Source organism: Barbus barbus, assembly GCF_936440315.1.
Source record: "Barbus barbus genome assembly, chromosome: 49".
NCBI lineage: Eukaryota > Metazoa > Chordata > Actinopteri > Cypriniformes > Cyprinidae > Barbus > Barbus barbus.
In genome coordinates, this window is record NC_136727.1 from 22881176 (window position 1) to 22894278 (window position 13103).

Below are 13103 nucleotides of genomic sequence, written 5' to 3' on the forward strand. Positions count from 1 at the left end.
GAGTAGTCTTACATGCACAAAATAATTAGGGCCGGGACTTTAACGCGTTAATTTAGATTAATTAATTACACAAAAATAGCGCGTTAAATTTTTTTAACGCATTTTAATCGCACTTATTTTTGCACCGCGGAACGTTTCTCACTGGATGAGTTTCGGCGGACCGATTATACTGGAGCACCAACTAGCGTTCAGACTAAAGGCTGTTTCTCAATTCCAAGAACGCAAAGAACGGACTTGCGTTCTCGTGGAGACCGGTCTTGCCAAGCTTCCTTGGAAGAACGAACTCGGAAGGACGCGAGAACACAGAACGCACACTCATGAGAATTGAGATGTACTGCGTTCTTGCTTAACTGACCGCATAGTCTCAGCATAAGCAGCGACCAATGAACAATCAATATTACAAAATGTCATAACTTATTAAAACATTTCATACTATTATAGATATTACTTTCATATAATTGTATTGTTTTATTTTACAGCGTTATATGTTTTACTGTTAAGATTCATTTTAATATGCCAATAAAAATGCAGACTTTCTCCGGGTCTTATAACTTTATTAAAATTAACCAAAACAAAACGATAAATGTTTACTTTCAACTTGAAGAGCCATATTTGTGAGAGCGACTTTAAAGCTTACAGGCTTCCGTACACCGGCCACCCACAGCGTTTTCTGGGATTTCTAACGGCTGGATTCTCTCAAGTCTGCACTCGATGCATCCTCAGTTTCAAGAACATATCCGGGCACTTTCATGCATCCTCTGTACTTGCGTTCTTGAGAATTGGAACTGAACTTCGACGGTTAATGATGACGTAGAACGAGAACACAAGGACACAAGATCGCTGAAGAACGCATATTGAGAAACAGCCAAAAACAAACCACAGTGAACATGGACAAAGAAGCTGATGAGACCGCTTTGGTTGGCCCTGTGGATGGGAAATTTAAAAATCCATATAAAAAAACTTACTTCTCACTGTTCTCGGGTCAAATATTTATATGCGAATAAAATGCGATTAATTTCGATTAATTAATTACAAAGCCTCTAATTAATTAGATTAATTTTTTTAATCAAGTCCCGGCCCTAAAAATAATGCTATGTTTCTATGCATTGTAAGGGAAGAACGCAGTGCGAGGACACTTTTTTTTCTCCTCTCCTTCCTCATGTTATGCTGTATTTCTTCTTCTCTATTGCATTTCGTTGCCTTGTACCTACATGTGCAATGACAATAAATTGAATCCAATCCAATCCAATTGACAGTTAAAACCCGAGGACCAGGTGTTGAATGAAGACCAGGAGTTAGAGATGCGATCAAAAAGCATCCAATGACGAACTTCTCCACTTACTCAGGAAAAGATGCTGACACACACATACACAGACAACACGTATCTTCTGTTCAAGGTGGCCTAGCTCTGGCAAGAGTCTTATCAGCATGCAGCATGGTCCATTACACACACACACACACACACACTACGCTTAGCTCTTTTTAGAGTGTAAAAATACAGAATAACGCAGGATTATTTAATATCTATTATGCAAATACCAGTTAAATTGCTCAGTAAGCAAGTTGCAAACAATATCATAGAACAGCAGAACACATTAGCTTCTCATGAATTCATCATGTGTGTGGCCCCTCAACTAAAGTGGTGACCAGACCCCAACATTGACCAATCACAGCAGATAACTTGCTAATTCTGTTGGCATCCAAATGCAGCACTCATCATTAACTAAGCATTAGCTTCTCATGAATTCATCATGTGTGTGGCCCCTCAACTAAAGTGGTGACCAGACCCCAACATTGACCAATCACAGTAGATAACTTGTTAATTCTGTTGGCATCCAAATGCAGTACACAACTTCAGCTATCTTAAAGAAAACATAAGATGGATCCTTACTGGATATTTACAATAACTAAGCAAGTTTGTATATGTTCTGTATCCCATGTGTTTGTGCCATTTATTTGTTTATTTTATTTTAGGTCAGCATTAAATATTTCACGAGGACAACGCAGGATTATTTAATATATATTATGCAAATACCAGTTAAATTGCTCAGTAAGCAAGTTGCAAACAATATCATAAAACAGCAGAACACATAAATGTCACAGTTGGCCCAATCACTGTTGCTCATGTAGATGGGAGGCCACCCTGACCTAATCATGGCACTGTGACCCTATGAACAGAATAGACTTTAGTATGGAACCAAGTCAATCATCAAATAATCTAGGAGGATAAATACTGATCAATAACTTGATTAATAAACACACAAGAAATAATGAAATAATATTATTGTGAAGGGTATGGTAGATCGGCATCCACTCCTTCAGCATGAATTCAAGATGATTCATGTACCAAAAGTATAGATTTATCCACAGTGGATAGTAAATGCCTTTTTTTTTGTGAACGAAAACATCATGATCATGTGTTATAAATCATAAATCATGGTGATGTACCCATCTTAGTTAATGTCTTAATTAATGTGTTGTTCATCCATGAAGTCATGATAGAAATACTTTGAATTCTTGTTAGTTCCTGATAATTCATGAGATATTAATGCATGAAGTAATGCATAATTCATGCATGAATTTATGCATGAATTCATGGTAATTCATGGTAATTTGTGTACCCTTAACTAAAGTGTTACCAACATCTGTTACTGATTGATCATGCAGCTCAAAGCATTCTGGGTAGAATCTCTCATCAGCCTGTTCTGATTCATCAACACAGTTTCACTGATGATCTAAAACTAACCCAAAACCCAGGATAGAGTGGCTGAGTGAATGTGGTCTGGACTTTGTGGATGAGGCTCATTGTGTCAGAGACTCTGTAGAAGGACAGAGTTCCTGCTCTGTGATCCACAAACACTCCTATTCTCCTGATGATGGACTCCATAGAGAGACGAGTCTCTATGTTATTGTGTATGAATGAGTATCTGGAGGAAGAGCAGTACAAACTCCAGGACTGATCATTAGATCCAAACACACACTCAACACCATCTCCCTTCCTGCTGATGCTGTTATATGACACTGATATAAACACACTACCTCCACTCCACTCCAGCTCCCAGTAACAGCATCCACACACACTCTCTCTACACAACACCTGATACACATCAAATCTGTCTGGATGATCAGGATACGGCTGATCTGTGTCAGTGTGAGAAATCACTGTGTAGTTCTCAGACAGACGGAGGCGTTTATTCAGTGTGTTCAGATCCAGAGTGAACTGATGGGAATCTGATGGAGAGAAAACGCATCAGAATCAGGAATCATGAATCAATTCATAAATCAGACACACACACACACGATCTTTAATATAATCCTCCAAACCTGCTCTAAACCTAACCCTGTGTCACAGAACACATTTAGTTATTTAGTCCTTTAGCAGACGCTTTAACCCAAAGAGACTTACAAATGAAGACAACATTATATTATTGTTAGTTTATAGACTCAAGAATACATCCATTCCAGAGACGGAAGACGCTCTGAATTGAATTTACAACATTTATTTTACCAACAAACACATTAACATGTTTGTTATCATCTTCTAAATAATGGCGCGAGAGGGGCTTGAGGAAATGACGTCACCTGCATCTGAAGTGAGACAGGAAACAGAAAAACTGCAAAATAATAATAATAATAACGCGACTAAAGGAGACGAAATAACGTTATAACAATTTGTTTCGTCTCGTTTTGGTCAACGAAAATGAAGAGACATTTTAGCATAGTTTTTATTTTGTAAACCACATTTAGTCTCGTTTTTATTCGTCAACAACATTGCATTATATTTAATTATAGTCTTGGTCACATGACCAGCATTTACGTTGCATCTCATCTCGATTCTGGCGGAAGCGCATGGTTATGGATCGTGTTAGCTGGGGGTGTGCGCGTGCACGCTGGGTCACTGAGATATTCCACGGGTCATGGACTAACAAACATTTTTCACCGGTTGTATACATTAGCATCATGCATAATAAAGCGTTTTGACTCCGCGGTGTCTGTACCTGTGTGTAATGCCTGATCAGGATACCACACATCTAGTTTCAACACATTCCTGATGCAAGGATGGATCAAAGCTCGCATTCCAGCGGAACCCATCGCTCCGAACTCCCCTTTTCTTCCTGGGATCATAAACCAGGGTCCATCTCAGGAAATTCACGTTTTGTCATTTTGAAAGAAAACAGAACTCCTCTTCCCGGAGCCTAACTTTACTGGCGCCATATTCCCTAAATCTCTATCCATTAAGTTTGCAGTAATTCATGAAAAACGTCTGGAAGAAGAAGGTTTTACAGCCGACTCGGAGTTAAGACGAGCTCCAGAGCTCCCCAAGAAGTGACATTATGACCTCGCGTTCGCCCAAGAAAGGAATGCGTTTTTCCTGTTGCGTTCTCTAAACCAACAGAAACGGACAAAGGGAGCCACAGCTTGGCTTAAGGATATTGTGTGTTTTGAAAAGGGAACGAGTTATAATAAGTTCCTGTGAAGCAAAATATACTCGAGAAAAGAAACACTATAGACAATATAGTTTATACATATATTAAAGGATGTTTTTGTTTGTGACATTTCTAAGCTTGTTGTGTATTTTGGACTTATAGAAATTTGTTTCCAGAATGTATAATCTTCCTGATTACTGGTTGATCATTATCACCTGCTCTGTGATTATTTAGGATCGTTTAATCAATGCCTTAACTACGAAATCGAATATAAAGGATATTTGTATTTTGGTGCATGTTAAACGGCTACTGTTTGGTTTCGGATGAAAGCTGATTTAATGAATAATAATATTGTGGTATGAATGAAATCTTATCTGTTTTTCATTAACGCCTATTTACAAGACGAATAGAAGTCTGCTGTTATAAGTTTTATGTGATAAAATACTTACAAGATAATGTATGCAAAACACGTAACTGTGCAGGGCGGGGCTCCGCCCACACAAACACTTGCGATTGGACCACGCGCCAAAAGGCGGACCCCAAATCGGCCCGTTAAAACCAGATGCACAACCGAAAGTTTTGGTTGGAGTTGAAAACAACAGGAGGCCACACACGCCTCGCGAGTCTCTCGTTCTGCTCACGCTGCAAATGGCTTCTGGCCTCAACATCACGGCCAAGCAACTAACACCAAGACTCAGTTAAACTTTGAAAGAACTTTAACATTGGAAGCTAAGACCTGAATCGACTTCCTGAGCTCCCTCACGTCAGAACGAAGCTCGCCAACCACTGAAGAGGGCTCTAGTCACATGACCTCCTGAGCAGCCAATCCGCACGCGATTCATCTCAAGCTGAACAAAGGACGGACATCACCTGAAGGAAAGACTCTTTGAACCGAAGAAAGCCTGAACTCTTTGAACCGAAAGCAAAAGACCAAGTAAGGCAAAATCTCTTTATTGACTGAAACCGGGATATCTCTCCGTTGAGAGTAAAGATAGAATGATTCTCTGTCTATGAGTTTCCTCAGGCTAAAACGAGCATTAAGTTAGAACCTAAGACTCTCTTAAGATCCGAACAATTCATTGCAACGAATGTATGTTTATGTCTGTTTTATGTTGTCTAGTCAGTAGTGTATTAGAGTTAGTGAATAAAACTTTGATTTTATTAAGAAATCTTTTGTCTGTGCTATGTGATTTTACATGTCGTAACTATTTGCCAAAAAGATCGCGTTTTACCTAAGCTCATAAACCTGAGAACTAAGTTAACTAGTTGTTTATTTTGATCGTTGGCCGCGAGTAAAATAAACAAAATTGTTAAGAGATAACTTACTGATATTAATGCTTGCTGGACAAGTCGTTAATAAGGTATAAGTTGGACATTCTGATTAATAACAATTAATCATATGAAGATCAACTCTTAAGAGTGATTCCCTAAAAGCTAAATAATAAAATAAATATTTGTAGGATTAATTTCCTACATGTGTATGTCACATGGTTTTAGGGAAGGTTACCATGCTCCGATGTCACACTCACAACCACGCCCACTTTAACATGGGACTTCCATTTCAATGGATGATCAAACTCTACAACCAGCTGAAGTAAAAATGTATTTTCATTTCAATATTACTGGATCACATTGTGTCTGTAGTGTGCTGCATGTTATAATGAACAGATATAGATTAAGTTAAAATTAGCAGTAGGCTACCTAAAGCAAACATGAATTGCAAAGTCCTTTAATTTTTTATTGACAAGCCTCTTCATTGAGTTTACTAATGTTCTTAATCAAATAATTTATTTTCTGAATGATTATGGGGAGGGGGCTACTTTGGCTTGAGTTTGTGTGATTTTGCTCTGCTGATTTTATTATCTGAGATCTCTTGTACAGTCAGCTCTGGAGCCTCTGTGTCCTCTTCCCTGGACATAAAGTTTCATCATGGATTTATGACTGATCTGAAATCAATATTTTGCATTGGCTTAGAACTCTTTTCAGAACAATTCTGTATTCAGTTTCTTATAATCATATATCAGTTGAATTAACTTAATTTTATATATGCTTAATAAATAGTGTGTCTGTATTGTACTGTGTATTATGCTCAGTCAGGTGCTTGAATATAAATGTTGTGAATCTGTTTCATTTAACATGCAGAGAACACTTAAAGTTAATTCTAAGTTCATGACTCCTGCTTTTCATTTTAAATATAGGCCTGGTCTCTTGCCAGACTATGCTTGTGTTTCATATTCACTGAATCAACGATGAACTGACTTTAACTGAGAAACTGACTGTTTACTATTGTCCTCATATTAGAGCTGCTTTACAGCTGAATTGAACTTTCGTTGCACTGACACACTATTTCAGTATGTGTATAAAGTGCTATATAAATAAACCTCACTTGACTTGACAGACCTCTATCATAAAACTGTACATTTCTGCAATATGGACATTATATCGACAGTCATTTCTGACCTAGCACATTTCCCTTCATAGTAAAAAAAAAAGAAAAATCATTTTATGTAAAGTTGCTTTGAAGCTATGTATTATTAAAAGTGTTTGTGTGTGTTTGCTTCAACACCTATGTATCCGTTTGTTGAACATTCCCCATTCAGGATAAATCACTGCATCTTATCTGTGTCACCAATTCGAAATTATATGCATAATGCAAAACTATAGCTTGTTTATCACTCATTCTGTAGCAATATATAAAAAAAGAAAATGAAATGCTTGACATTCCTTTGACCACAGCAATATTGCTGCTCAAATTCATTTACACAAATTAAGTAATATTTTTGAACAACTGCCTACACACGCGTTGGAAAGAAACAAAGTAACACTTTATTTAATGCATTTACAATTGTCGTTAGAGAGAAAAAAAAAAAAAAAAAAAAAAATATATATATATATATATATATATATATATAGAAACAATTTTAAGTTAGCCTAAACAAATTAATCTGGGCGTGGTCTGAGACGCTACTTGAAAACACATTGAGAGTTCCCTTAAACCACATCAGATACATTGGAATATCGCCAGGGGAAGTCCAATAATGATACAAACATTCACAAATAATGTGGAAAGCTTTGAAAACTGTTCCGTTGAAAATTCCCTGTGCTGAATCTGTGGAGGTCCAGATCTGCTGGAGACTGAGGTAAAACTATTAGCGTGCACGTGCATGTCCCCAGTTAACACGATTCCCAGTTGATCCATAACACCGGCACTGTCGGCTCAGTCTCGGCATCGGTGAGAAGATGATGGGCCAGAGCCGTGCCGACTCTACAAAACACTTCTGGCTGACAGACGGCTTTTTCTATCTGGGCCGATCTCGGCTGAAAGCTGTTGTACGTGCAGCAGGTCCACACTCTGTGTAGTTGTCTGGCCCGGGTTAGTTTAGTCTCCGGTGGGCCACTGCTAGAATGAAGGAGATCAGCCTTAGAGAAAGATCTGGCGGTTTCAGGAGATTTCGGCGGGCACAGTTCTCAAGAGGAATACGTCAGCTGCAAAAAGTAAGTTATTTAATATTCAATCTCGTGTTGTTTGATGTTTTAAATGCCACGAAGAGTATAGTTTTTAGATGGTATCTATCAGGAGGTTTGCGATGATAACGTCCCAAAAATAGCCTATTGAGTGTTGATGATAGGCGCGGTCTCTTTAGAAAAACTATATGTCATTTTTTTAATATAAAAAACTGATTAAATTGTAATGAGTAAAATTCTATTGATTGCTAAAATTCATTCATTCGTATTTTTTGATGAGTAGTGAATCATAGGAGTCGACTCCGCTGCTGGTGCCATAAATATCTATACGAGTGACTCTCTGATTTGATTCACTTAACCATTCAAATGAGTCATTTCTTTGTGAATCAAACTGAGCGCGCTGTTGTAGCATTATTTACACCTGCTAAGACAATTCAATATATGCAGCCTGAATTTAATAATAATATTTATTTTGTGGTAACGCTGCCATGTGGGAAGCTCAGAAAAACAATATAGATACGTGAGAAAGCCGTAAAATGTAAGTGCATCATCTTTTATTCTTGAATGGAGGCCTAATCTGTCTGCTGCACCTGGAGCAGGTTCATTTTTTAGAGTAAATTAAAACTATTGAAGCGTATATGATGAATTAAAATCATCAGAAATAAATGTGATTAAAATCATACTACTTATACTGTGGTGGGGATTATTATGAGCAAACAAATTAAAAAGTTTAATCTGAACACTTTATGTATGTAATCTGACATCTTTTTTATTATTTTTTACAGAAATTCTGAGCTGCTGCATGAACTTATGCATGAACATTCATCAAACAAATGAGGTGCGAATTCTGGGTCTGGTCCTAATGACTGTAAAAAACTGTAATGCTTAAGATTTAATAATTACCTTACAATATATATTTATACATATATTTCAAGGCTGCAATTTGGAAAAACCTTTAAGATAATGCAGCTGAAATGGAGGTGAAGGAGACTATGAAGAGGTGGCAGATCAAAAGGACAGACTTCAGGAGACAGATACACTGAGTTTAAGAGTCCCATCTCTTTAACCTTCCACACACATGAAACACTATCACATTTCTAATTCAAATCCCTTAAAGGATATTTATGCTGCACCAATTAGCAACACTTGGCAACACTTCCCATAATATCTGATGTACTTGTTAATTTGTAAGAAGAATGACATCAATGCTTTACTTTTACAGAATCTATATAGAATCATATTCTATTTTATTCTCATATCTATTTGTTATTTTATTGCTAGTTTATTTCTATATATATATATATATATATATATATATATATATATATATATATATATATATATATATGTGTTTACTGTACTTTTTCTATTTGTATTTTTGTAAACTTGAGGTTTTTCTTAATTTTGTTGGACAGTCGTACAATACATTTCACTACATGTCGTACTATGCATGTATATGTATGTGACAAATAAAATTTGAATTTGAATTTATATTAGTTGCTTATACTGTCTCACCCTTATCCCTAGGTTACAGTAATCAGCTGATCCAGCTGGTATCCAGACCAGATGGTGGACCTGCACCCAGGAACAACCACAACACATCCCTGAATGTCAGCGGAGACCATGTCAACTAGATGACAGATCCCGGTTAAGACCTCATTGATGGCCCCAGCACAGATCCTCAGCAAAGACTACGAGAACCAGGCAAGCCCTCTGCACAGACCTTTTTTACCAGCTTCACCTGCTGGCATGACGTGTCTTCAAGCAGAAGAAGTTGGATGAAATATTCTGAATGGCATCAATGCACAATCTGACTTGTGATGCAGCCTGGAATAATCACACCATGTTCATTTGTTTGGTCAGAGGAGAACTGGTTTCCTGACTGAGACTGGTCTTGTTTGGGTTCCTTGTCACTGATGCCTTTTGTCTTGCTTAGTTAAAGACACCTAATATTCAGCAATATTATTCACTTGACTGCACTGACGCCATTTAATCTGAACTGACACACGTTTGATATATGAAGAGTTTATTTGCAAAAACAGAACTCCATTTTTAAAAATGTTTAAAAATCATGTTTTTGTTATGTTTTTATTGTTAGTTAGGTAGTATTTATTAGTTATTTTTTACCTGATCAAAAAACCCGACTGCAGTTTGATTGAGATTAACTGGAATGCACCATTAAAAATATGGTTTTTAAAAATTGAGTTATCCGTTTTTGCAAATTAAGTCTTCATAATATACAGTAAATATAATTTACTTATTACTTTGTGGTTTAAAAAGTGTGTTCATGTTTATACTGTAGTGCATTTGTTAATTGTTAATATATACTGTATTTATATTAAAGTATTTGGTGACTTTTATTTAAAACCATTAAGAAGGCTTTAATTTTATTGTATTTGTGTTTCACTGCTGAATTACATTTAGCAGTTTCTGGGCCACATTTGGCCCGGGGACCAAGCTGAGTCTCAGCCGGATCTGGGCCAAAGTGTCAGGGCACTCTACAGTATGCGGGCCAGTTGTATGCGGTACAGTTGTACACTCTACAGTATGCGGGCCATGTGTGGGCCAGTTTTGGGCCAGGGACTCAGCCAGAACTGGCCAGAAGTGAAGCAAGGTTGTGGCCCAGAGGAGGGCCAGACAAATTTTGCTATCTGGGAAAGGTTCGTTGACGACAATATTTTTCATTTCATTTAGCTGATGCTTTTATCCAAAGCGACTTACGATTGCTATATATGTCAGAGGTCGCACGCCTCCGGAGCAACTAGGGGTTAAGTGTCTTGCTCAGGGACACATTGGTGTCTCACAGAGGATTCGAACCCGGGTCTCTCACACCAAAAGCATGTGTCTTATCCACTGCGCCATCAACACCCATAATGTCACAGGCCGGGGCGGGTGACCGGACCTTTCTACACCGCCCTTCTACACCGCCCCTCTAGCAGAGAACACCACCAGACCAGACAATCAGATAAAAGATACAAAGTTCGTCTTTATTGAATTAAAAGTATTTTTAAGATAAAATGGCACTCGATCCACTCCTTCGTCTTCTTAGAATCCTCTTAGAAGCAGGCCAAGACAGCGAGAGAGGAATAACTCAGACAGAGAATGGGAAGTACGTAGGACTCACAACTTTATCAGGTTCTCCAAGCCTTAGCAGACTCTTCGCTGGAATCAAACAGAGGATGGAGGGTTCATTTAACTCACAGCTTTAGCAGGCCCTTTGCTGGACTCAGACAGAGGATAGAAGGCACGTGTAACTCTCAGCTTTAGCAAGCTCTTTGCTGGACTCAGACAGAGGATAGAAGGCACGTGTAACTCTCAGCTTTAGCAAGCTCTTTGCTGGACTCAGACAGAGGATAGAAGGCACGTGTAACTCTCAGCTTTAGCAGGCTCTTTGCTGGACTCAGACAGAGGATACGTATAACTCAAAGCTTCAGCAGGCTCTTCACTGGACTCAGGCAGAGGATGGAGGGTACGTATAACTCACAGCTTCAGCAGGCTCGTCACTGGACTCAGGCAGAGAATGGAAGGTACGTAGAACTCACAGCTTCAGCAGGCTCGTCACTGGACTCAGGCAGAGAATGGAAGGTACGTAGAACTCACAGCTTTAGCGGGCTCTGCAATGGACTCAGACAGAGGATGGAGGGTACGTATAACTCACAGCTTTAGTGGGCTCTGCAATGGACTCAGACAGAGGATGGAGGGTACGTATAACTCACAGCTTTAGCGGGCTCTGCAATGGACTCAGACAGAGGATAGAAGACACGTATAACTCACGGCTTTAGCAGGCTCTTCACGGGACTCAGACAGAGGATGGAGGGTACGTATAACTCACAGCTTTAGCGGGCTAGCTCGGTATAATACACTCCACAAGCACCGGGTTAGCAAGACCCAACGCCCCTCGAGTGAGGCAATCCAACAGGTCAAAGGCACGAACAAAGGCAGACTTTACTCCCCACACTCGTGTATTAAATAAAGCACTCGAAGACTTCACACATGCAATTGTCCAACCCACACACTCACAGTAAACTAGGGCCTCTGCTCGTAGCTCCGACCGAATGCCTCAGTCTTCAATAGCACTTTAACCCAGGGACAATCGGGAAGATGGATAACAGCCAACAGTACTCGTTTGGGAAGAATCAAAATCAACATGATGTTTAGTTTTTAAACCCTCGTCTTCGATACATTTGGACCCAAGATGACAAAAGATGGAAACGGCAGGCAGGAAGACAGCGAGAGAGAGATGGACGACAACAAGCACACTGGCTTTGAGAAATTAGCACATCAGAAAACTTAGTTACTGTCCAGCAATCATCTGACCATCACATCCATGGAGGAACAGAAAGCTTTATAAAGCAATATAAAAGGGTAGGATGGTACTTAGCTCGTTCCAAAAGATAACATGTGCACATCCGTCCTTCAGTCTCCAAAGTCCTCCTTTTCAGTATCAATTTTTCCTCTGATCAACAGCCTGCAAAGATCCGTCCCTGCTCCACTTCCTCTCCTCGCGACCTCTCACACTGGTTTCCTTTTTGCTTCCTGCTTACCCACCACCATGTCTTTTTATAATCTCAATTACGTGTCTCAATCGCCGATCGCCACCCTCTCATCACGCACCTGACACTCATTTCCTCATCTAATCACCCGTTTACTCACAACTCATGGGACAACCGGAACCGGCCAGGTGTTACACCGGTACAGTTCCGGCAGGGAAACATCTTCCCACACAAAGGTTCCGCCTGCCTCTAGTCACTCCGTGACAATAACACCATTATGATATTTAGTCATAATTTTTGTTAAGGAAAGCAACACTATATATGTTCAGAGATCTCGCGACACACCGGCTGAATGATTGACCTGGTCTCCTAGCAACAGACAGCAACAGTAACCACTGTACTGGACTGAAACTGATGCTTCAATTTATTCATGTACATCAGAAACACAATTAAATGAAGTAATGGAAACTTCTAAAATCCTTTAAAATGTATTCAAATTAAAACATAATTAATTTACAACAAAACAAAAAATGTCGTACTTTTTTTTGTTTTGTTTGTTAAATAAGATGCAGCACAACAGGACTGTATAAATTAATTAAACAAATACAGTGGTTGTATGATATTCCTTTAACCCTTCAAGACCTGCCATAGAACAATTCCGCCAGAGTATATATTAGTATTTTTACATGCTGTGCTGTCATTCTTTTGAGTATTTTCA

General features: G+C 38.8%; 1 protein-coding gene across 1 annotated transcript in view; it reads right to left on the bottom strand.

Moving 5' to 3' along the window:
- Positions 1-2713: 2713 nt before the first annotated feature.
- Positions 2714-13103, bottom strand: part of LOC306867582 (NACHT, LRR and PYD domains-containing protein 12-like) — a gene marked incomplete at its 3' end in the record, with an annotated part of 236115 nt that continues 225725 nt past the window's right edge. Inside the window, exon 8 of the mRNA XM_079413332.1 lies at positions 2714-3231. Coding sequence (XP_079269458.1) covers positions 2714-3231 — 518 coding nt within the window. The remainder of the gene's footprint in view (positions 3232-13103) is intronic.